Genomic DNA, 24,967 nt, shown 5'->3' with positions numbered 1-24,967 from the left:
ATCTGGGCACCTTGAAAAGAACAGGATAACAGAGATTTTCAGGGAACAAGGGAGATAATCATAAGGTCTGACTGCCTGCAGGGCCAGGCAGAACAGAGTCATATTTCTCTTCTTACAGAAAGCAAATAGGAGAAATATCACAGAATTCTTTTTATCAGCAAGGAATAGCCCTGAGAAAAGACTGCATTCCCGGTGGAGGGGGTCTCTAAAATGGCCGCTCTAGGATTGTCTGTGTTATGCAGTTGAAGATAAGGGATGAAATATGCCCTGGTCTCCTGCAGTGCCCTCAGGCTTGCTAGAATTAGGAAATTCCAGCCTGGTGAATTCTAGTCAGACCAGTTGTCTGCCCTCAAACCCTGTTTCCTGTTAAGATGTTTATCAATGACAATGTGTGCCCAGTGGGACATGGACCTTCATCAGTAATTCTAGTTTTGCCCTGGCCTTGTGATCTCACTCTGCCTCCCTGCCCTTGTGATCTTTTATTGCCCTTAAAGCATATGATCTCTGTGACCCACTCCCTATTCGTACCCCCCTCCCCTTTTGAAATCCCTAATAAGAACTTGCTGGTTTTGCAGTTCAGGGGGCATCACAGAACCTGCCAACATGCAATGACACCCCAGAGGCCCAGCTGTAAAATTTCTCTCTTTTGTACTCTTTCTCTTTATTTCTCAGACCAGCCAGCACTTAGGGAAAATAGAAAAGAACCTACGTTGAAATACTGGGGGCTAGTTCCCCTGATACTCCCTAGTAGTAAACTCAGAGAATTTTGCAATTTGTTTAAGATGGGAGAGAGAGAACAAAATAGAAAACACAAAGTCCTGTCAACCTCTATTAGCTAACCTGACAGGTAATGCCTTAGGTCAGGTTCCCTAGAAACAGAGTTTGAGATAAGGATTTGGAGGTGCACAAATTGTTGAGGAAGCACTTTCAGAAGAAAGGGAGTGAGGAAAACAGGATAGGGCAGGGGAAGTTACTGAGCAAGACAATGTTGTAGCTGGAGTCTAGTTTTATTTAGCCTGATCCCAGGAAGCTCTGGAGCATAAATTGCACACCACTGGTGTCATTTAGAGGCAAAGGTCCAACTCTGTAACCTAATCTGCTGCCCAAGGATGGGGTGGACAGCAACCTTCCAGGTGACGTGGCTCTACTGGCCAAGGGCAATTCTTCAGAGAAGGAGTAAGCTGTGAGTTGTTAGCAGCTAGAGGATAGATGAATCTCCCAGTAAAGGAGATATGGGTAGGGCAGAAATTGCACCCACTTACAGAAGAGGATTTCTATTCTGAGTCAAACAAGAACTTCTTTGTTTGACTAAACAAGAACATCCACATGTTCTTGTCTGACTCAGAATAGAAGCTTTTGGTTCAAAAGCTAAAAGCCTGGTGCCAGAGCTTAAAAATCTCAAACACCATGGTTGGCCCATCTGTGGTCTGAAGGAAGGAACTGATTAGAAAGCCCCAAAACATGAGTAAACTTATCCAACAATGCTTGCAACTCTGGGAACTTTACAAGTGTTAGAAGAAAACTGACTCTCATTCCCTGGTCAAAGAGAAACATACTATTCCCTTCTGGTGACACTAAAGAAGTAGCAATATTAGACAATATGGGGCAAGAGAGAAAGGAACATTCGCCAGGAAAGGAAGAAGAAATACAGTAATATGATACAAAGGATAGGACTTTGTATTCAGTGCTGTTTCATACATATAAGGCATGAGAAAAAAAATGCATGTCAAAATATTCTGAGAGCTTGTTTGTTCTGCCTAGTACATACAGAATATGGAGATTGTCCAAATCAGGGTTATTCAAAATTTAAGAGCCTGTAAATTTAAGATCCAGAAGTTAGTTCTGAGATTATAAAGTTAATAAGCACTCCCTTCCCACTCCTCCTCCATACTCAGTACCTTCTTTTCTGAGTTCATCAGATTTTTGTTCAAGTTTCTCAGCATCATCATCCAATCCATCTGAAAATAAAAGGACCACCTAAGAAGTATTCCAAAAAAGAAAAATGAGTTAAAAGGGGTTCACTGCAATCACAGATCAACAAATAAGATAAATCCATGTTACCTTTCCTCGAGCAGCCGATTTATTCTGAAATGTATTCCATAGAGAATCCAAGAGGTTTGCATTGAGAAAAGATGGTCCTTTAACTGTTATATCCTTCAAGCTATTCAGTATGTTTTCACTGTAGATCTCAAACTTGGGAGAATATTTTTCCATGGCATTTGTCACTTGAAAAGCCACACTGACCTGAGTCTCTGTGCCCACCTCACAGCTTACTCCATTGAGGGAGCTGATGGCACGTAAGATGTCTTGAAGGTAGGTTTCCATCCAAGGCTGACCTTCAAGCAAAGTCTGCCCTTTCTCCTGAGTTGAGACATCAAATCCCACCACAACATCCATGAAACAGTCTAGGATTCAAAGGAAAAGCATGTCTTAATAAATCAACAAATATCTTTATTTAACTCAGACACCATGTCTGAATCAAGGGACTTGGAATTCTATTTCAGTTATAAAGTTAGAACACAATGAAAGGCATAAATGAATAAAGGAAGAGGCTAAGCATCAACTCTTTTCTAATCTGTAAAAGTGTAAGGGTACATTATTATTTTTTCAGGTCATAAAAAATCCATTGATTCTATAATGAAGTTCTGAAAGATTTTATTTTAGATATTGAAAAAGTCATGCAGAATCATTTAAATATCCCCAAAGTACACTGTGGAAATGTTAATAGTCTAAAATAAAACATTCATATAATGCTACTTATCAATTGAGGTCATTCGACAAATATTAAATTTTAATAATTATAAGGGAAATTTAAGAACATTTGAATAAAGTCATTTAGAAAAAAATAAATCACAAAGAACTCATCTAAGGAATGGTTTTGATGATTTATCGTTCTAAAAAGGGCCTCTGATTTCTCTTGTCATCTTCTAACATCCACTCAGAAAAGAAAAGAAAAAAAACTAAAAAATTCAGGAGATCCTTTGAAATCTGGCTTGGTGTAAGTCTGACAAGTGAAGAAACTGGTAACCAAATCATTCACATTCAACCATGTCAAAGATGGTGCCGCTTTCAGGAGCTCAGCCATTCCAGAAGCCAAGGACACTGCCATTTTGAGGTTCAATACTTAGAGGGGTGTTGCATTAAAGTGCTTTGCTCTTATTCTTATTAATTCTAGGGAAACTTAAGAGTTGGATAAACTAAAAAGGGCTTGATATTTTAAGCTGAGTGTCCTAAAAGGCAGTTAGAGAATAAAGTCATGTGACTCACTCTTCTTTCAATAGTTTTTAACTTGGCTAAAAACTAATTCTTTTCAGCAGACTCAACACATACAGCTTGCTTGATAAAATGAGTGGTTGTTTTTAATTTGGTTTGCTTAGATCAGCAATGTTTAAGATATTCCTTGTAAAGGCAAATGCCTAACTACTTCCCAGACACACTAGTCAGCTGGACATTTGCAAGTGTTTAAAACCAAAATCGTTAATTTCAACTTTTAAAACAACTGTTGGCAACTTGATTTTTAATGAGAGTTGACTGAGGGAACACAAAAATCTTATTTGATAATCAATTTTCATCATGAGATTCAAGGTAAACCAAAGTGTTATCAAAAATCTGGAAGACTGGACATCTTATTTTACTGTATTTTACTTTATTGGAAATCTCTTCTTAGATAATCAGAAAATCAGATAATCAGAAAATAAGATAAACTATTTAGAAAAAAAGCAGAATATATCCTTTCCAAAATTCCTCTTGCATCAACGTCTTCTCATATCTGTCTTGAGCTTGAAAGTTTCATCTTTGATGACAACTGTTTAAACCTGAGCAGAAAACCAGGTAGTAAACAAGATATGATAGTGTCTTTAAGGAAAACAGACTCGTGTGGAAAAAAAACCAACCAGCAGAAATACCAAAATGACATCAAGTGACCTTGGGAACTGTTGCCTATAAACATTGTATATTTTAAATTTTTGTCTAGATTGCTGAAAGTACAAACTTATTTAGGTAAACAAGTTCCTTGTGTTTAATTTAAATTGACAAATGATTCCATAATAATGTGAGAGAAGGAATGGAATTTGGTGGGCAAGTCCAGAATTAGTAACCATGTGTCTAAGTACAGTGAGAGAGGCCAAACCATACTGAGCAAGAGGCTCTCATGCAACAGCCTAAAAACTCCACTGAGACATCTGCCCTTAAATCAGGAGCCCTGTCTTGAAGTCTTCCACGACATAGGTTGTGCTTTAAAGTGAATCTGCCACTGGTGACTCCAAAGGACTGGGGGCAGGGAGTGAGCTAGGGAGAAGGCTGAAATTGGATTTCCAAGGAAATCATAAAGAATTAAAGTAGGATAACAGCAGTGGGAATAAGAAAGGGGCAATAAAAGCAAAATATTTAAGAAGGTAATTGGCAGGAATGGCTACAGGGTGACAAAAGAAGTAAGAGTAGCAGGCTGAGCCCTTGACTAGTCCTCCAAATAGCAATGCAGAATCCTGGGGGGCAGGTCTGTGAGCGGGAAGACAGAAGTTCAGTTTCAGTCATATGCTGGTCACCACTCTGTTACTGCCAAACTACTTTTGGCAACTCTTATCCTGTCTGGGCATTAATTTTCTTATCTATACAAATAAGGGGGTTATATACTTCAAAGTAAAAATACAAAAGCACAGAAAAGAGTGAATTGGGCCAGTTACAAGTCTCATTGTTTCCTGCCAAGCCCAAAAGCTGATTCTAATTATTACTTTATAAAGACAGTTCTTAATTGGAGCTGATGATGGCAGATTCTTGGTATTAAGAAATGCTGTCAAGAGGCTAGGGTACATTTGTAAGATTAGAAGACAGATTCTTGAGAAAATACTTTAGAGGGGAAAGTGGCAGTTATTAGCTGGGATAGGAGATAAACCTGTTTGGGACTTTGAAAGATGTGGTAATTTAGATTTTAAAAAGAAAGGATGATCTATAAAGTATAGCTAGGGATTGTTAGAGACTCAGTTTATACACCTCCCAGATTTGCTTCCTCCCTTCCCCAAGCCATAGACATTTGTTCACTCAAGAGCCCCAGCTGCCACCATCCTTAGTCTGCTAACCGCGGAGGTGAGAGCCTGGCTTTGACACGGCCTCCACCATGCTCACTGCAGAATGGCCACAGTGACTCTGGTGCCTGTGTGCAACCCATGTGAACTTAGGGAGGCCCTGGCCCCTTCACCATTTCCCGCCCTAGATGTAGTGCACCGTGGGACCTGTTTCTGGTTTCCCCACCAGTTTCCATAAGGGGCTGGATAACACAACCCAGTAGTGTAGGGAAGTTAGCTCTCTGACTTATGAGAGGCAGTAGATGGGAAGGAATTGGCAGGTAAATCCTCTCCTTTACTCCCCCTGCTGGGCTGGTCTACACGGTGGTTCTGTAGGGCTTCTCTAGTGATGTTCTGCATGACCAATGCACCAGTTACGCTTCTTAAGCTTTGGCTAACTTGGTAACATACTACCTTGTATTCACTTTCCCCTCCTTTCCCACATCACTTCCCTTCCTTTCACTCTTGCTTCCCTGGGACTGCACTCCCAATAAAGTATTGGCACGTAAACTCAAGAGCTTCAAAGGTCTGTTTTCTAGAGAACCCAGATCCAGTTAAGGCAGGAACATAAAAATAGCTCCTTATTAAAAGTTGGAAATGAACATCTATTTTTTTCCTTACATTTTTCACATCTCTTGAATCAAATCCTGAGGTTGTCTCTTACCCTAATCAGACTAGTCTTTTGCCCAGTCTCCCTTTTGATTCATCTATCCATAATGACAGATATATCAGATGAGAGATGCTCCCGATTCTTTGCTACCTAATTATGGCTCCATGCTAAAAAATAGACAGAACCTCCACATTCTAAAAATTGCTCCAAGTCTCCTCTAGTGGACAGAATAGCCAGTCTCAAAGAAAAATCAAGACAGTAAATATGGATAAAGGTGAGAAAATACCATGTATATTTATTAAATTTGAATATAGCTCTGAAATGTGGCTAAAATATTTAAGTCCCTAAACTAAGGAATTCTTGGTAAGTTGTCCTTCTGTGAACTAACCCCATTACTCCACAAATTTGCATTCAAGAAATCGATTCATGGTACTCTCAGCAACATGCTATGATATTAGCTAACTCTCAATGAACACTTACCATGTACTTCCAATTCACTGTCTCACTTTTTCTCATAAGACACAGAATAAGTAGAAGCTCTTTTTCATTTTGCAGATGAGGAAGCTGTGACAGAGAAGCTTGCCCAAGATCTCACAGTTAACACTGTGTCTCGTCTCTCACACTGGGGATTCAGATCCAGACTTCTCTGGAGTCCACATGCTGAACTACCTTATACTACCACTTCCTGGTTAGCCAGTGATGACAAGTCATGCAGATTGCTAGTTCTATGAAGAGATTATGCTATTGGAAGTGACAGCAGGAAGTGGTTTCCTTAGGGAATATCAGCTTGTGGAAACAATTTTAAAGATACAAACCTATGATGTCTTAATAAGCTCCAGCTATTAATTGGTGAAGCACAACACTTAGATATTAGTTCTTTATAATGTCAACATCAGATAACCTAGACAACAACTAATATCAAGAAAACAGCTTAATATAACAAAGAACTCAGGGATGGGGGTGGTGGGAGGAACAGATGGGGGTCAGACAAGCCTAGGTTTCAAAATGTGCTTAGTCTTACTTCCTGTATGATCTAGACCAGGCTACCAATATTCCCTTGAAGTCCAGCTTCCACATTTATGAATGAAGACAAAAATACAAACCACGTAAGATGCTGGGAGAACTGAGTGAGACAGTACATTTAAAGTGCTCAGAGCACCAGTTTTGACCCTTCGTAGATGCTCAAAAAATAAAGATTCTTAGTCACCTCCCTCATACCTCCATGTGGCTGACCTCCCTTTCACATACGTTGAATCACAGTATGCAACTAGAGGAACTTTTAGAGATTCCAGAAAACTAAGAAACCAGAAAACTAAGACTCAGAAATAGTAGTGACATCTCCAAAGTTATGCATATGTTAATAAGAAGCAGAGCAAGTGTTCAGGCCTTAAGTCCAGTTTGCTTTGAGCCGTACTCAGCTATTGTCTGATTTCCTTGTTTTGGGATTTACAGTTTAAAAAGAACTGGCATCCCCTAATATATTTGTACATGGCTTTGAAGCTTTACCGGCGTTCATTCCAGCCTCATCAGTCCTCAGCTGACAGCCTGCCTCACATTCTTCCTTGCTGGAATAATAACCTCAAGTTTATCTTAATATAGAGTATTTTTCTTATTTTTTGCATTCATGACTATTTCCTTAAAAAATAACTCATTAACTACTTGGAGTTCATACTCCTGTTTTTTACTTTCCACATGGTTTTCTTTCATCGCACTCAGATAGAAACTAGATGGTTCAGAGATAATTTTCTGCCTAATACTTGGACTTGAGTATTTCATATGAAACAAGAAATTAATGTGGAAGGTTTGGCTGAGGTAATCAGATACATTCCAAAGTATGTGAAGCAGGACTTAGAGAGTCAGTAGTCCCAAATCAACTACAGAACTCTTAACCTTTGACCCACACATCAGGTCTTATTAAATGTTTCAGACTGCAGTTTGGAAAAGTCTGTTTGGAGAGAGCTGTTGATGTGCTGTGGGCTCTCTCATCAGGCACACACACAAGGAGGGCGGGCGACTTCCTTTTCAAGCTGAGAGAAGGGATTTCAGAGATAATCTGGAGATAACCTAATTCTGGAAATTCTAAAGCATGAGACACAGGATGGCATATTGCCCTCCCTACAAAGAAGAGGCAATCACGCTGGGGGGCTGTGATTCCCAGTTTTTATTAGGGCAATTGATATGTTATTGTTGACCATGGAGCTGATATGGCTGAGTGGAAGAGCAAGCTGTTGTGGGCTCCTCTGATCTCCCATCTAAGAAGCCCATGGCGGGGGCAGAGAAACCTCAGCAGAACAAAGCTGGAGGTGTCACCAGATGCCCAGAGGCTGAAAAAGGCATAAGAGACACTCTGGAATAGAGACATACCCTCCTAAAAAAAACTGTGATGGAGAGATTTTTAGACAAAGGTGGCTTGGTGGGGGAAGTGATGATGTGGGGCAGGAGGTGAAATCTTTGAAGGACCTATGAATGGACCTGGCTTTAGACATGGGCTATTGTCAGAGAAAACCAATTCCTGATAAGGGACAGATGAAAAACTTTCCTGTACCCTTTCAGTTGTTCCCCCTTTCCTAGTACCTTCTCCTTCTGGAGAGGCCAAAACTATGGTTAGTAAGATGGAGCAGCACCTGGAAGATGGGGAGTGCAGTGAAAGGCTGGGGACATTGGGTGAAATGTCAACCACTTCTCTCACAGCAAGGCAGCCTGTAGCAAGCTGGAAATGTGGGGTAACCTTGAATAAAATGTAAAGTTTTAATATTACTGGGATGGACATATTAATGACCAAAAGGAGGTTCTTTTATTTCCTGAAAGTGATGAGAGGCAAGGGAAGAGCTGGCACCCATTGATAAATTTAATGGTTACTGGTAGATAAAAATGAAGGCACTTTATAATTTTATCCCAGGTGTTATGCTTATTAAAGTTTAAATATGCATTTTCTCATTGAGTCCTCCCAATGTTCTTTTGAACTAGGTGCTGCTATCATTCACATTTCATAGGTGAGAAAATTAAACTTAGAGAAGTTAGGCAACTTGTCCCAGAAAAAAATGGCCATAGAGCAGGGATCTGCTGTCAGGCTGTCTGTCTTCAGAGCTGCCTCTTCATGACCTTGCAACTTTTTTTTTTTTTTGAGTGGAAATCTGGGATTAATGTTTACCATGGGTAGTTACACAGAATCATAGCCAACCCATAAGGTGCCTTTATAACAGAAAAAGTGACTTCTCCTTTAAGACACTTCACTTCCATCTGCTGAGAAAAGTGTCAAAATGCACTCATTGTAAAGAAGATATTTACTAACTTCTGTGGTAAAGTTTCATAATAAAGATACAAACCTCTAGGGAGGTTTCCTACCTATCTGTACCACAGCTCTTGGCAGCCCTACAGGCCCTCTTGCCAAGCAACCAAAAAATCAGTCAAATATTTCCTTTCTTTGAGGCATGCTCTTCAACCTCTGAAACCAGCCAGATTGCAAACAATGGCCTTTTCCTCACACCGGAAGGCAGGCGTTCCCACTCACAAAGGAGGCATGCTCACCCAGGAGACAGGGAGGAAAAAGGGCACAGGATTTCAGACACCCTGTTTCTCAATCCGCAGGTCAAGATAAATATTTAATAACTGCGAAAAGCTCAATTTGAAATCCAGAAGCACACCTCTAAATGCTCCCACTAGCCCCAGGGGATGACAATGGAGCATGAAGAAAATGTCAGAGAAGATGGTGTAGGGAATCGATATGAACTTGCTAAATACTTACTGCTTTCACCCCCTGTGGTACAGATGTTGCGAACGATCCTTTTATTGACCTTCTTCAGTTCATCGAAGTTGTGCACTGTCAGTTTTTTCTCTGCAGTCCCGGTGATCTGCATGAGCTGCTGGTCATCCACATCCCCAATGCCCACAGAGTAGATGTCGATACCTCTGCGTCTCAGGGCTTCCGCGGCCTGGGCCACCTCGTCTTGGGACTGGCCATCTGTAAGGACCAGCAACACCTGTGGGGTACCTGTATTTATCCTGCTGCCCATGTCTGGCCTGAAGTAATGTTCCACCTTCCTGAGTGCGGCACCGATGTGTGTGTTTCCAAAGATCTGCGTGATGTTTTCAATCTGAATTGATATCTCTTTTGCACCTATGAAAGTTCCCAGTGGAAACTCCGGGTGATAGGCATCACTAAACTGGGCCGCTCCTATACGCACTCTGTTGGGGCTGACATCAAAGTCTTGAACGACGGATACCAGAAATTCCTTCATTTTCTTGAAGTCGGTTTGCTGAATGCTAGTTGAACCATCCATAAGGAAAACAAGATCTACTTTGTCAATTTCACAATCTACAAAGAAGAGAAGGAACAACAGCAAACCCAGATTGTTATTCTTTCCTTAATCCACCAAGAGTAAATTAAATGTTTGCAACTATAGGCCAGGCGTGGTGGCTCATGCCTATAATCCCAGCACTTTGGGAGGCTGAGGCGGGTGGATCACAAGGTCAGGACATCGAGACCATCCTAACTAACATGGTGAAACCCAGTCTCAACTTAAAAAAAAAAATACAAAAAATTAGCTGGGCGTGCTGGTGGGTGCCTGTGGTCCCAGCTACTAGGGAGGCTGAGGCATGAACCTGGGAGGCAAAGCTTGCAATGAGCTGAGATCATGCCACTGCATTCCAGCCTGGGAGACAGAGAGAGACTCCATCTCCAAAAAAAAAAAAAAAAATTTGCAGCTATATAGAAATGATATTTCTGAAAGTGTTTCTTAACTTATTCTAGCATGTGGTCACATTAATTGGAGAGGAAATAAAGGCAAATGATCAGTTCATAAAGTCAGTACAAGGCATGAATCACTCACACATCTTTTTATGCTTCTCTTGGCTTGTTGATTTGGTCTTAGGCCATTTTATTTTCTGAGATGCCAGAGAACTGGGGCCAGTGCTACGGAAAACTTGTTCTCATCTACAATCTAGCCTGAGCTCTTCCAGAAAGCCTGGTGACAGTAGTAGCACATCAAGAGAAAACAAAACACACATACATTTAGGGATTTGAACAAAAAGGCTGATGGTTCATATTATTGACTTAGCCTCCCTGGTCATTTGAGCCAATAATTATTTTTCTAGTTCATTAGGGCATATTGAAAAGAGGTTTTAAAAGGATGCCTTTTGGTCTGTATCTAGTCAGTTTTCCTTGTTATCAGTCCCTTTCTGCTGTATGTAGGCAAAAATATCTACTTGAGAAAAATATTTTTGAACAAGCAATGCAATACAGAGATGCTTCCCCCATATTAACATAGCAAATATAAAACAAGAGAGAGACCATTGCCAATGAATGAGTTATGCTTGGCACATGCGTGTTCCTTAGCTTTCTGGTAAGCATGGTCGTTTCCATGAATTCCCCAGTGATCTCACCACTGTCCGAACTTAGTTCTCATCATAGCCTCAGAAATATTAAAGGTGTCTGAGATTCCTTAAGTCCAGGTAAGCAAGGAAGTGATAAGAAGAAATACGGTAAATCGATCCTTTAGGAATTGGTTAACTTACTAAATTACTTTGTTTCAGATTTGGAAATCTAGTACTGTTTTTCTGTCCCATGGAGAATATTCAATGTGAAAATGCAGTGTCAATTTCTACAGTGAACTGGTGAAAGATAGATCCAATTTTAGGCAATGGCTACAAGGAAGGAAGAGATTTGTCCCAGTTTTCAGTAAGACCCAGAAAGATTTTGTTAGTTTTGTGAAAGAAAAAGATAGTAGCTGCATTCTAAGGAGGCAAGGCTTAGGAAAACCAGAGAAGTTAGATGAGTTTTAAAAAGAACTACTATATCTAGATGTTGGAATCATGAATTAATAGCAATTCAGCTAAGTAAAAACATTTTGTATATTTAGTAAAATAAATCTTAGGAAAAATACTCAGGAAACTAAGTAGAGAACAATCTTTCTCTGAACCAAACTTATAAACTGAAAGTAAAATGATGAAGGAAGGAATACATACACACATGCAACAATGCAATCTCCAGCTGTCAGAACACAAGCCCAGCATCCAGTGCAAAAGAAGTCCCACTATGCTCTGTCCTGGAAACCTCTGAGGCTGGAACCGAGTTTTTAATACTGGGCTTCGCATTTTAAATGACCTTGCGCCATAATTGAAATAAGCAAAGAAACTGGTGACTTCTGGCCTGAAGGAAAGAAGACTTCAGGCAATTATAGCTGGTTCTTGGGAGGAGAATTTGATTTCTTGCATAAAGAGGAAAAAGAACTAGTGGGTGGAAAAATGTGTAAGCACATTTGTGTTCTAATGAAGCCTGTTCAAAACTGGTGAATTCAGCTAGGTGTAGTGGCCCACACTTTGTAATCCCAGCACTTTGGGAGGCCAAGCAGGGCAGATGGCTTGAATCCAGGAGTTTGAGACCAGCCTGGGCAACACAGTGAAATCCTGTCTTTACAAAAAAAAAAAAAATTAGCCATGCCTCATGGCACACATCTGTAGTCCCAGCTCCTTGGGGAGGCAGAGGCAGGAGGATCACCTGGCTCCTGGGAGTTGAGACTGCAGTGAGCCGTGATCATGCTACTGCGCTCCAGCCTGGACGACAGAGCAACACCCTGTCTAAAAAAAAAAAAAAAAAAGGACAAAACAAAACAAAACAAAACAACTTATGAATTCCCCATCATTAGAAGAGTTTAGGAAGAAGCAATTAGGAATGCTGCAGAAAGTATCTTTCTTGGGGGAGTAGTCTGAATGAAATATCCGAGGTCTTTCCAACCCAACCCTGAGATTTTATAGTATAGAAAGTCCTAGCAAAGTCTTGGAATCAACCCAAATGTCCATCAGTGACAGACTGGATTAAGAAAATGTGGCACATATACACCATGGAATACTATGCAGCCATAAAGAAGTATGAGTTCGTGTCCTTTGTAGGGACATAGATGCAGCTGGAAGCCATCATTCTCAGCAAACTGTCGCAAGAACAGAAAACCAAATGCTGCATGTTCTCACTCATAGGTGGGAATTGAACAATGACATCACCTGGACACAGGAAGGGGAACATCACACACTGGGTCCTGTTGTGGGGAGGGGGTAGGGGGGAGGGGTAGCATTAGGAGATATACCTAATGTAAATGATGAGTTAATGAGTGCAGCACACCAAAAAGGCACATGTATACATATGTAACAAACCTGCACATTGTGCACATGTACCCTAGAACCTAAAGTATAATAAAAAAAAAAAAAGAAAAAAAATGAAACAATTAGAAATCCTTCTCTCGTCTCTGGAAAACTCATTCCTGAGAGCCATTGTTTTGCTTTCTCTCTCATTTGTTGCTCTAATAATTAGAAAAAACTTAGTGGCAAACCTTACCTACTTTTGAAGAGTTGCAGACACTGGCTGTCACATCTGAAATTATTCCCTTCAGACCTCCAAAAGTCTCCACGAAGAAGTACTTGTCGCTTGATCCTGCCATGGCTAACAGTTCCACGGGATTGGCATCAGCAATACCCACAGCCAGGACAAGAATGCCTTTGTCTCGCAAGGCCTTTGCCGTGGCATTGAGTTTATCAGCATCATGGGAATCCCCATCGGTGATCACAATGAGGACTTGGGGGACCCCCTTGTTCAGGCGACTGCCCCGGGCTTCAGTGAACATGTGGTCCGAGAAGCCCAGTGCCTCAGCAGTATAAGTATTGCCACCCATGGCTTGGTCATTCTGGAGCACTGAAATTACCTCTGGTTTTGTGCCAAAGTTATCCAGATAAAACAGCACCTCTGGGTCATCAGCATACTTCAGAGCCCCAAACCGGACCCGATTCATGCCCACATCAGCTTTTCTCACTATGTCAATCATAAAATCCTTCATGATATTATACTCATCATAGTCAATGCTGCCAGAGCTATCAATGACAAACACAACATCTAAAACTTCAATCCGCTTGCATTCTGAAAGAGGAAGAGAAAGGTAAACCATATGAGATTAGCTTTGGACAGCATGGGAGACACCCCAATCTTTTTATAAATTGCTAGTGTTTTCTCTCCATGAGGATCATGCTATGCATTAGAATGTCAATTCTAATAGCCTCAGAAATATTAAAGGTGTCTGAGATTCCTTAAGTCCAGGTAAGCAAGGAAGTGATAAGAAGAAATACAGTAAATCGATCCTTTAGGAATTGGTTAACTTATTAAATTACTTTGTTTCAGATATGGAAATCTAGTACTTTTTTTTCTGTCCCAAGGAGAATTTTCAATATGAAAGATAAGAGAGACAATACACATACATTGGTGCTGGAAGTATATAGTTAATACTCACTTAAGTGAGCTTGAAAGATAAAGAAGGAGTCAGTGGGGTCCCACTGCAGGGAGTGGGTTGGGGTGAAGTGACAATCACAGGATTGTCAGGAATAAAAAATTTTGAAATCTTTGGACTAAAAAAGTCAATTCTGTGTACATTTTCCTGTATAAGTGGTTTCTCCAACATGTGCTTTCATTTATACAAATTTGTTTCTTTTTTTTTTTAACCATGATCTTGAGATTTGTATTCTTAATATAAACCTTGGGGAAATGACCAAATAAAAATGAATTTGGCAATACTGTATTTTTTTCATGATTCTCTGATGGGTGACTTTTCAAAGTTACTTTTTCCTCGCTTTTTGACTTTTTTGAAACATCTATTTTCATTTTTTGGTCTCATCATAGAAATAAGCCCACTTCACACTTGGTCCAACTAAGCTGTTTTAGCATGATGCTCCTATTAACTTTTTAAATCTGAGGTTAGCACCATGGAACAGAAAAGCAGGAAAGACCCAATTAATTCTTAATCCATGTGTAGCATGTTCCCTCCAAAGGTGCAGTGTTCCAAAACTAACTCATCCATTCTGGAGAAGGGGAATTGTAAGATGGTTTGTTATTTAGTCCTTATGTAGCACATTCTCTCTACAGGCCATAGAAAGGTATGTTCCAAACATTAACTCATCCATTCTTGAGAAATGGAATTGTGAGAAAGCACCCACCCCTCAGAGGCTTGCCACATTTTCTTCTTTTGACAGCCACTTGCTGGCTATGTAAGGGCTGTTGAAAACCTCAGAGCCAATGTACCTGTCCCCACTAATTGCAGGCCATGTGTACAGGGCCATCAACCAAATTCCCAAGAAAGGCTGGCTCTACGTGGGAATTTACATAGAAGAACTATGTCCCCATGGTCTTGACTGCCTGAGAAGCCTGCTTGGATTACCCAGGGGAGTGGGGGTAGATTACACTGCATCAAAATGCTTCAGAAAGTTCATATTTGTTCTGGGTGAAATTACCAGGAAATAGAAACCAGGTGTACTCTTTTTCTACAAAATAGAGATCATGAGCACCAAACCTTCCAGTGGGAGTTGAACAGAACTGTTATTTGAATAAGCAAACAATGTTCCTCTCTTCCCTTTAAACTCCATGAAGATCCATGTCCTTCATGTTCAGAATGCCTCTGTCATCAAGCCCTATGGGTCACAGTATAAATCAGCCCCTTATATTTGCTGAGCTTTTATTTGATCATTTCCATTACTCTATATTTCCATTACTTTTGATCATTTCCATTACTCTGCAGTTTCATGGGAAGACAGTGGGGACTAGGTTCCTTACTTTGAAGCAACCATTGCTCAAGTCCTCTTACTATATTCCTTTTTTATAAAATTTAGTAACTACCAAAGTGTTTTCACAAACATTATCTCATTTGATGCAAGTATTGGTCTTTAGAAATTGCAAACATAAACACCATATATAGTAGATGTGTAGGTCAAAGAGGAGCCACCTTGCGCCAGAGGATAAATGCCAGGCCTGCCTCAGCAACCCACACGTAGCCCAGTGACACAGGGCACACAAGGCTGAGCCCCTCGCCTCAAAGTAGGACCTGCTCTGTAATTCATGGCCTGGAGCTCCCCATGGGATCAGGTCAAACTAGACTCCAGCTAAGGTGATTTCCTTGTTCAGTTCCTACCCATGCCCCGACCTGTTTCCTACACCCCTTCTGAAAATACCTCCTAAATAAATCACTTCCAAAGAGCCCCTGACTTAACTTCTGCTTCTAGGGAACCTGATCTAAGATCTGGTATGATACCATTTTTCTTAAATGGAGATTCATCGCTCTAGTGCTATTTACCTACAAATGGGAATGGATCTAGGTAAACCAAAATTCTTCCTCCCTGTCTGTTTACTTCAACAGGTCAAAGCCACTAGGAGAAACATTTCAATTAAACCAAGTTTACAAGATGTAAATAGAACGAAATTCAAGAAATAGAAGCTAAAAAAGACATCTGTTGTTTGGGTAGTCCTGCTAGTGAGTATACCCATGCCTACCTTCACGGGGGCTGCATATTCCAAAAACAAGATCATCTTCAATGCGCTGCAGAATGTCAAAATTCTCAACATAAAAAACCATCTCAGGCCTCCCACTGATCTCCTCAAGCTGGGTGACATTGGAGCCAAACACTCCCACAGAATAGATGATTACACCTTCTTGCCGAAGCGCTACCGCTGGTTCCTTCACTATGTCCTGAGCTTCACCATCCGTGATAAGGATGAGAAACTTTCTGACGTTGGACCGGGCGCCCTTGGTGGGGCTGAAGTACTGAGACACAAAGCTCAGGGCACTACCAGTCAGGGTGGTTTGTCCAATGTGAGCCATTTGGTCTATTGCATTTGAAATGTCGCTTTGGGACATGAATCTGTTGAGCTGAAACTCCTCCTTATTGATGTCGCTGAACTGGACTACACCAATTTGCACCCGATCTGGTCCGATCTGAGACTTGCTCACCAGGTTTTTCATAAACGTTTTCATTTTGCTGAAGTTTTCAGGTCCTATACTTCCAGAACTGTCCACCAGAAACATGATGTCAGCTTTCATCTCTTTGCAAGCTGCAAAAGAAAAGCTGGAATGTTTATTCCAGTCAGCTACATGTAAAAAGTTCAGAGTAAACAGGAAAATCCAAAACACAAATAATTTTATATTGAAATATGTACTTAGTAATAATTAGTAGTAAATAAAGCATAGAAGACAATAAAAGTGAGAATATTCTATTTGCTATTCAGTAATTTGCTGAAATACATAACTCAGGGTTACTCAACTTCAGCACCACTGACATCTTGGGCATCATTTTACTGTGGGAAGTCTGTGTGTTGTAGGATCCTGTAAAATACTTCTTTGCAGTATCCCTGACCTCCACCACTTAGATGACAGGAGCACCCTCCAGTTATGACCATCAGAAATGTCTCTAGACATTGACAAATAACCCCTAAGGGTGCAAAATCACTCCTGGTTGAAAACAGGAGCTCTAAATGATATAGCTCTAAAAAAATTTCATAAGAGCTGTATAAAAATACATTCAAATAAACCTGAAGTATTCCTTACAATCTGAAATCATTTAATCATATTACACATGTGGTATACACTCATATATCTATCGTGGCAAGAAATTGTGAGAGGAAGCTAATTAATGCTTATTAGGGAAATTCCTCCAAATATTTTTCTTATGCTTCAGATAGTATTTAAAACAACACTATAATGGGCTGTTAGCTTTGTTCTAGAGAACACACACAGTCACACAAGTCAACAAATCTCAACTTAGTAATGTTGTTGTTTTTCTAAACCAGCAATGTCAATTATTGCCAGGATGGCAATTTGCGAGTGAAGGTCAGTAGGTAGAGCCACGGTTTCTCTTACCTTCTTCAGCACAGATTTCTTGAACAACTTGGTTTCTTATGTCTTTCAATGCATCAAAGTCATGCACGTAATACACTCTCTTTTCCTCTCCTGCAATTTCTCGCAGCTGTGTTTGGTTGGCCTCCTTAATCCCGATAGCATAAACTCGGATGTGCTCTTCTCTCAGTCTGTTTGCAGGCTCCAAGATGCTATCCTTGGACATGCCATTTGTCAGGACAACAAGGTGACATGGAACTTTGTTTCCTCGCTGTTTCTTTGCTTTTTGCAACAGACTCAGTGTGAAATTCAGTGCTGCACCTGTATTTGTATTCCCACCCAGCTGCCTGATATTCTCAATGGCCTTTCCCAAATCCTGCTTGTTGGAGTATTTATTGATCTCGAATTCCAAGTCCCAGCTGTCAGCATACTGAACGGCCCCAACCCGCACCTTATGGGGGGCAATGTTGAACATCCCTACCACCTCTGACAGGAAGATCTTCATTTCATGGAAATCTGTGGCCTGGGTGCTCCCTGAGCCATCGATGAGCAGATAGATGTCTGCTTCCTCAGTGTCCACACAACCTGAAATGGAATCAGTAAGTTGCATGTGGCATTTGAGCAAGCATGAAGAAAAAATGAGAGCAGGTGGAAAGAAGAACAAATATGAACCTCTTCAGACAGAAAAATGGGAAACAGCTTCTAGGCTTAAAATACATGCTTTGTTACCTTAAAATGGGGGAATCTTAGCATCCCTTCAGCCAAATGAATCGCTTCTGACACTTTAAGACTATTGCCCTAATTCTCTGCCATGAATCAGGATAAATCTGAATATAGGAGATTTATCTGAATGTAGGAGATTTAAAAAATTTGAAGCTGCTTTTTACAAGACACTTCACCCATTAGTAAATAACTGCTTAGCAAAAAGTCAAGTAGTGTGTTGGGAAATGGAGAAGGTATTTAACTGGACATTGTGGGCACATGAACTCTCTTGAGCAAATTATTTACTCCTTACCCACTCCTAGTCAACTAACTACGGATACTATTCGTGAGTGAGACAATGACATTTGTAGTAAATATGCTATATTTATGGAAGAATACGTACGTCTATATGTATACCAATACATAAACATATTTATATAGTATAAGTGTATATATGAATGTAAGATACATCGCCCTCTGTCTCTGTCGCTGCACTAGTGGATGCTAGAATGGTACCCCACAACAAATTACATAATTACTTTGTTCTTCATTCAAATCATACTCCTGTTTATTCTCTAAATTGGAATTTGGAAATGAGGGAAGAAGATTTGGGCGAGAAAAGTACAAAAAGAATAAAGAAATAAAGGGAAGAGCAGGAGAACATGAGAGGCAAAAGAGAGAAAGACAAATGAAGAGAGAAAAATAGCAAAGGAAGGTATTCTGCAGCATGGATGAGTAACAAACCTAATTACAGCTGCACAAAAGAGGAACTAGAAGGGGAAATCTCTTGTCCCCATGCCAACACCTCAATGGCTTTTATTGTCCCCAAATTAGGATTCATATTTTCAAGCTCAAGTAAAAAAATTAGGAACTTATCCCCTTCCCATCCACATCTTACCAAGCCAATCCACTTTGTATACAGAATATTTGAAAGAGATGGAAAAAAGAATCCAAACATCCCTTCTTTCAGCAGAAGACCTTACCAGATTTGAGTGTTTCGGTCCTCTCTGAAAAGACAGAGACTGTGTGTGTTATTTGGTTCCGCAGCTTCTTCAGAAACGTCTGGTTGTGCAAAGCCAGGTCAGCGAAGGTCTTCAGTTTGGAGACATACTGCTCAGCAGGGTGGGATGCTATCTTTTCCAACTGGGTGTCGCTGGCCCCCTTTATGCCCAGGGTGAAGATGGTCACACCCTCCCGTCGGAGGTTCACAGCTGCTTTTGTCACGTTGTCTTCCGAATCTCGGTGGGTCACCAGCACGGCAATCTGGGGCACCCCTTGATTCTTCCGACTGCCATTCCGTGCACTAAAGACTTCCTTCCTGAGCTTTTTGATGGCAGCTCCGGTATAGGCTTTCCCAGTTCGGGGAGAAAGGTTCTGTATATGCTGGAGAACCTCTGACTTATTTATGCCCATGCTCAGTGAATTTATCACTTTTGTCTCATTGCTATAGGCCACAAGGCCAATCCTCATGCAATTTTCCTTTATGTCAAGGGCAGATACACTTTCTTCCAAGAATCCTTTAAGATAGTCTAAGTTCTCGTCGCTTCCATTGATTGACATATCCAATAGGAACACAACATCGGCCATAGAAGGGCCTTGGCAAGCTGTATGGGCAAGAAATAAACAAGCACAATTTTAGCTGGTGGTTCAGCATCTTTGGTGAGCATCAGAAGGCATGAAGACCATACAGTAGAGCTCGGTTATGCACTTAGAGCAGGAGGTAGACAAATAATTATGAAGTTGAGGTTAAAGAGACCTGGGTTCAAATACTACATTTTAGCTAAACTCCTGGCTTCAATTTCCTCATCTGTAAAAGGGAGATAATATTAATCTCAGAGTTGTTATGGGGATTTAATGAGATAATATTTTTAGCATGGGGCCTGGTACATAAAATTCATTCAGTGAACCATAGCCATTGCTATCATCTTAAAATCATTTAAGCATCATCTACCCTACAGTCAGCAGTTACAGTCCAAATATTCCTAAGGGATACTAATGAAATAGCAATTGCATTTTCAGTTCTTTTATTTGGGACTGATCTTAGTAATAAGGACTCATGGTTTCATAGATGACCCCAAGGAAAGCATTCTCTGTTATCAATAGGTAAGTACATATATATCAGCTCATTCAAACTGATTTAATCAGGGATAATGTGAGTTTCCTATATAACATATTTGGACATGTACACTTTGAACACATGTTTTTTACTGGCTATCCCCTGCCCCTCACTTGAATGATGATCACAAACTCTTGACCATTCTAGAGTCATACATACTAGAGTAGTACAAGAGGACAGACCAGGAGAGCAGTTTGGCCCCAGAGCAGAACACAGGGAAAACTAATTCAGAATAGGGTAGCAGGGAGCAAGGCAGTCTGGAGCTGAAACTACATGGCTGGGAATTGGGAAACCTGCCCTACTAGCTCTGACTTTAAGTCACAGCCTGGCCCTGGGCCAAGGCACATCACTTCTAAGGATATATATAAGTTCCTATTTCCAAAACAAAAAAGGGGGGGGGGGGGAATCTGGACTTCTGGAAATTGTTTTTAGATCTAACATTCTATGATTATATTATGTGGTTTTAAGAGTCAAGAATTTCTTTAGAAGCAAATTTACCTTTTAAATGAACCAGTACTAAAACTACATAGCAACTAAAGCCCAGGGAAATAGCTCAGAGATCAGTTGGGTGGCAGGGAGAAAGCATCCCTAAATGTTAGGAAGTCTGTGAATCTCAGGCAACACAGATAAGTGAAACATGAAAAACCAAGACTTGTGGGGTTCACTGAATTGAAAATAGTCATAATCACTGGACTCTCTTAAATGTATGGGTACGTAACATCTGAAAATGTGGCCCATTTTGGGGACAGAAATATTCATAGAATTTCAATCTTCTCCCCATTTTAATGTTTCAAAAGCATTTTATCATCATTCCTATACATATATCCTAGGCCCACCTTCTACAAAGATGTCATCAACTGCTCCCTCCTTGTACTTTGCTACATCCTTGATGATCTGTGTCATGTTTTGGGAAAACATGCTGAGGTCTCTGACTGTCCGAAGGTTGAAATGAAACTGAGACGTGGCCATGGCCTTCAGGTTTTCCTCAGAAGCTTTCTGCACCCCTACGGAGATGATTTTCACTCCGTCTTTCTGCAGGGCCTTCGAAGCCTCTTCCACATCATCCTCAGACTCAGACGAAGCCAGGACCACTAGAATTGGGGGAAACTGTTTCTTGTCTCTCCCATTTGTGGTTGCAGAGAAATAAGTCCTGTGAGCCTCCTGAAGAGCCTTTCCTATCTGCAGGGACCCGCCAATGAATCCAAAGTTCTTCTTGAGGTGGTTCAGCATGGGGCTCCTGCCTTTGAAGGTGCTCAGGTGGAATTCACTGTGAAGTTTATCACTGTACTGGGCGAGGGCCACGCGGTATTTGTCAGCCTCTATGGGGAGACTGTTGATCATTTTGGTGATGAACATTTTCACAAATGGGAAGGACCTGGATCCCAGGCGATCGGAGCTGTCCACCAGAAACACGACATCTGCATACTTAGGGCCTGCAAAACCACAAACATATAAACGAACTAAAAACTTTAAAAATTTACTGCCATATTTAATGCCAACTCTATGGGGGGGAGATGTACTTTCCTTTTTATTTTTAAAATACCTTCCCAATAAACTGAAAATAGCAGTCTGCAACTGCATATTCTCTCAAGAAAAAGAGATAGCTGTATCTTGGGCTGATTCTTTTAAACAACTTCTCATTTGAACTGATCACAAAATTAAGCATAACTTTTGCAAGGAATTGGTTAATTAGAAATAGTGATTAACAACAGTGACTGGAAAAATAAAACAGAAAGAGATAAACAGAAATAAAAAAATCATGGGTTTTATACCTTTTGTGGATAATTTCCTCTTGTAATTTTTTTGGCTTTTGGAATTTAACTTCAACTATGTCAACTAGATACAAATTTTAACTGAAACTCAAACTCCAATCAAATTCACTTTAATGGTAGAATCTGAAAGATGGCCTTTCTCATTTAAGCAACACAACAGCTTATCTGAGTAACTTAAAAACATATAAGTTTTATATTCCAGTCACATTAAGTTTTTAAAAAGTCTATAAATCATAAAAATATGGAATAGTCAGTCTATTTCAAGGTTATTTTAAATATCTTAATATTTTTGATGAATCACATGAATGAACATTGTATTATAACTGGTGAATTTTATCCCCACATGTGCAAAATGTGATGGCACCAATGTATCTCGGACTAGAAAAGGGATTATAGTTTTAGTTTCCGTTAAAAATATAAGTTTTATATAGAAATGTAATACTATGCTTAACTTTTAAAGCTTCATTCAATGTTAGATTCAACACTAGTTATCTGGTACTATATTTTTACGTAATACAGAATCATTGGTTCAAACACTAACTATTGTTTACTGGTGGTCTGCTGGTTTGAACTCAGAGCTCATTCTACCTTAGCATAAGATCCATTTCTTGTCTGGGCTAGGGAGGGACGTATGTGTGTGGTGTATGTTCAAGAAAATACAGTGTAATGGAACAAGTAATGAACACCCTGACTTTGCCTTCAGCTAACTCTATGAGCTTTGTTAAGACATTCAATATACTTGGGCCCTAGTTTTTTCTTCTTTAAAATAAGTAGATTCAACTAGAAAATATCTAAGGTACCACCTCACTCTGAGATTCCAATTACCTAAAATGGTTACTAGGTAAGTTCTAATCAAATTAGAATAACTTCAATCTTTTCCTTTCTACACTGGCTGGGAAACCAGCTTTGGCAGCCCTGTGTGTTATTTCATTCTTTTTATGGCCATCTGATCGAGGCATAGTGGGTAAAATAATTTCTTGTCTTTTAAATAACCCAAATCCAACCACTCTGAGATTCTTTTCATGATTATACAGCCAGCAGCATCTCAGCAGAAGATATAAGTGAGGGTGTATCAACACCTTCCTCCAAAAGAAGCCTGAAACCCTGTGAAGACTGCCAGGGGAGCCCGGCTGTGGGTGGCTTGATTTGTGACCACCTGTGACTTTCTATTCATAAATGAAGCCCTACATCTTTTGTGGAGAAAGGAAATGTAGATGAGTAGCATATAAGGTGGACTCAGCTTCTGATAAGGTCCATCACTACATCTGAACCATGAAACAACGGAGGACAAAACATGGCTTCTACTTGAGAAGCTCAAGGCCTAGAGATACATCAAAGGAAGATGTTTGGAGGGCAAAGTCTAGTTTATGTCTTCACAAAACTTGCTTCCAAGGTCAGTGTCCTCGAGGAAGCTGTAAAAGCCAACGTAAGTTGCTCTGGACAAGAACCAATTATTTAGGAGATGGTGAATTGGTTAAGGGTGTGCCAGGGTCTTAAGTCCACAGGACAGAGATTGTCACCAGACAGAAGGCAGTGCTATGAAGCTTTCTCTCCAGGGAAAAAGCACTTTCTTCATAATAAGCAGTCAAATAGCTTAATTTGGAGCAAATCTGGACACTAAACCAAGACACCCTTTTGACACAAATGAATCAGGATAAGACATTCCAAGTTTTCCAGGCCTGAGCCTAATATTAACAGAATTTTTATGCAGCCTCCCAGAAGACCTAAAAGGGGTTGAAGCAGGACAAAATGACAGCTCTCATATCTTTCTATTATTAACAAGGAATAAGATCCAGAAACAAACGATCTTCAAAGGAACACGGAGTGACCTCACAAAGAATTTGACCTACCGCCCTTACCCTTCACTACCATCAAAATCAAAACAAAGTGATACAAAACTCACAACTTTTAAACAGGTCAAATTCGTGTATTATCTATTTTCTATAATAAAAATTAAGAATTCTTTCCAGTTTTTCCTTACCAGAATCTTGGCTCACAGAAATGTGGGAACAAATTATCATGAGGAACAAAATTAGCAACATTTTCATGTTATGACCTGAAAAATCTTCAACTTGAAATCTGAAAAGGCAAAAATATAAACATATAAAATTGTTGTGGATATTATTTGGAAATTAAGACTCACATACAAGAGCATACAAAATTATATAATAAATTGGGTGCAACAGGGGACAAGGAATGTCTGAGGTTCACTGACCTTCTAATATGTGAAGTGCCTTAGAGAAAACAATCCATCAATATTTACAAAGTCATAAGAGTTTTTTTTTGGTACCCAGACCTAGTAGAAACATGAAATTTTGGACAGTTGGTAGAAGGAGTCAGACACATTTTAGTGCTAACAATATTATATGTTCCTAGTATTTATTTTCCTGTACCCTAGTGTCATCCTCTATCTATTCATTGCTAAGACAATTCAGAGTTCACAGTTGGGACACACCCTGAGACCTATTTTGTAATCTCACCATCATGAACATGGAGGTGTACTTTATCTTTGAAGGCTAATTATTTTTAGATGTGATCAAAATTCCATGTTTTTTCCTTTTCCTCGCTGATTGAAACAGTAGCTATTTCAGAACAAGCAGTAATTTTCCATATTCCATATAATGTCTTGCTCCTCAGAATGAGGAGCTCAGCTTACACCATTTTATGTCCAACTTCCTAGAACTGCATGAGGCAAGGGTTTTCCAATCTCATTTTGGCCTAAAGCATTTTCAGCCACCTTGAAATGTTCATTTTATGGAATGAAACAGGATATTAAATGTATTGAAAATAAATATTTAATGAAGCAGGTTGGGCTCATTTATTCGCTTGTTTATTCATTGAACAAAAAAATGAATTGATTCATTAATAAACTAGTGTCTCCATGTCCTGCTTAATTGCTACCCAAAAATGTACTTGCAACACTATATCTGTTTATCTCACCCTATACCAGTCAGGCTCCGAGTTTCTAATATTCAATCTCTTCAGAAAAGGGACATTTGTCATGAGAAGTTCCATCCCTGTTTCCTCACCTATGTCATTGTTCTTCTGACATTCTGCAACTTGAGACTCTC

The 24,967-nt window shown here is 40.0% G+C and overlaps 1 protein-coding gene across 1 annotated transcript in view; it reads right to left on the bottom strand.

Moving 5' to 3' along the window:
• Positions 1 to 23,969, bottom strand: part of COL6A6 (collagen, type VI, alpha 6) — a 117,303-nt gene extending 93,334 nt beyond the window's left edge. The window contains exons 1-9 of the mRNA XM_011977965.1: positions 23,878 to 23,969; positions 20,961 to 21,557; positions 18,992 to 19,612; positions 17,331 to 17,891; positions 15,968 to 16,525; positions 12,998 to 13,573; positions 9,416 to 9,985; positions 2,062 to 2,405; positions 1,899 to 1,977 (exon numbers count right to left, since the gene is read on the bottom strand). Coding sequence (XP_011833355.1) covers positions 1,899 to 1,977; positions 2,062 to 2,405; positions 9,416 to 9,985; positions 12,998 to 13,573; positions 15,968 to 16,525; positions 17,331 to 17,891; positions 18,992 to 19,612; positions 20,961 to 21,557; positions 23,878 to 23,944 — 3,973 coding nt within the window. The 5' untranslated portion in view covers positions 23,945 to 23,969. The remainder of the gene's footprint in view (positions 1 to 1,898; positions 1,978 to 2,061; positions 2,406 to 9,415; positions 9,986 to 12,997; positions 13,574 to 15,967; positions 16,526 to 17,330; positions 17,892 to 18,991; positions 19,613 to 20,960; positions 21,558 to 23,877) is intronic.
• Positions 23,970 to 24,967: the final 998 nt, after the last annotated feature.

This window comes from Mandrillus leucophaeus, unplaced genomic scaffold (genome assembly GCF_000951045.1).
Source record: "Mandrillus leucophaeus isolate KB7577 unplaced genomic scaffold, Mleu.le_1.0 Scaffold186, whole genome shotgun sequence".
Lineage (NCBI taxonomy): Eukaryota > Metazoa > Chordata > Mammalia > Primates > Cercopithecidae > Mandrillus > Mandrillus leucophaeus.
The sequence above is the reverse complement of the archived record's forward strand: the minus strand, read 5'-3'. Positions and strand labels throughout refer to the sequence as shown.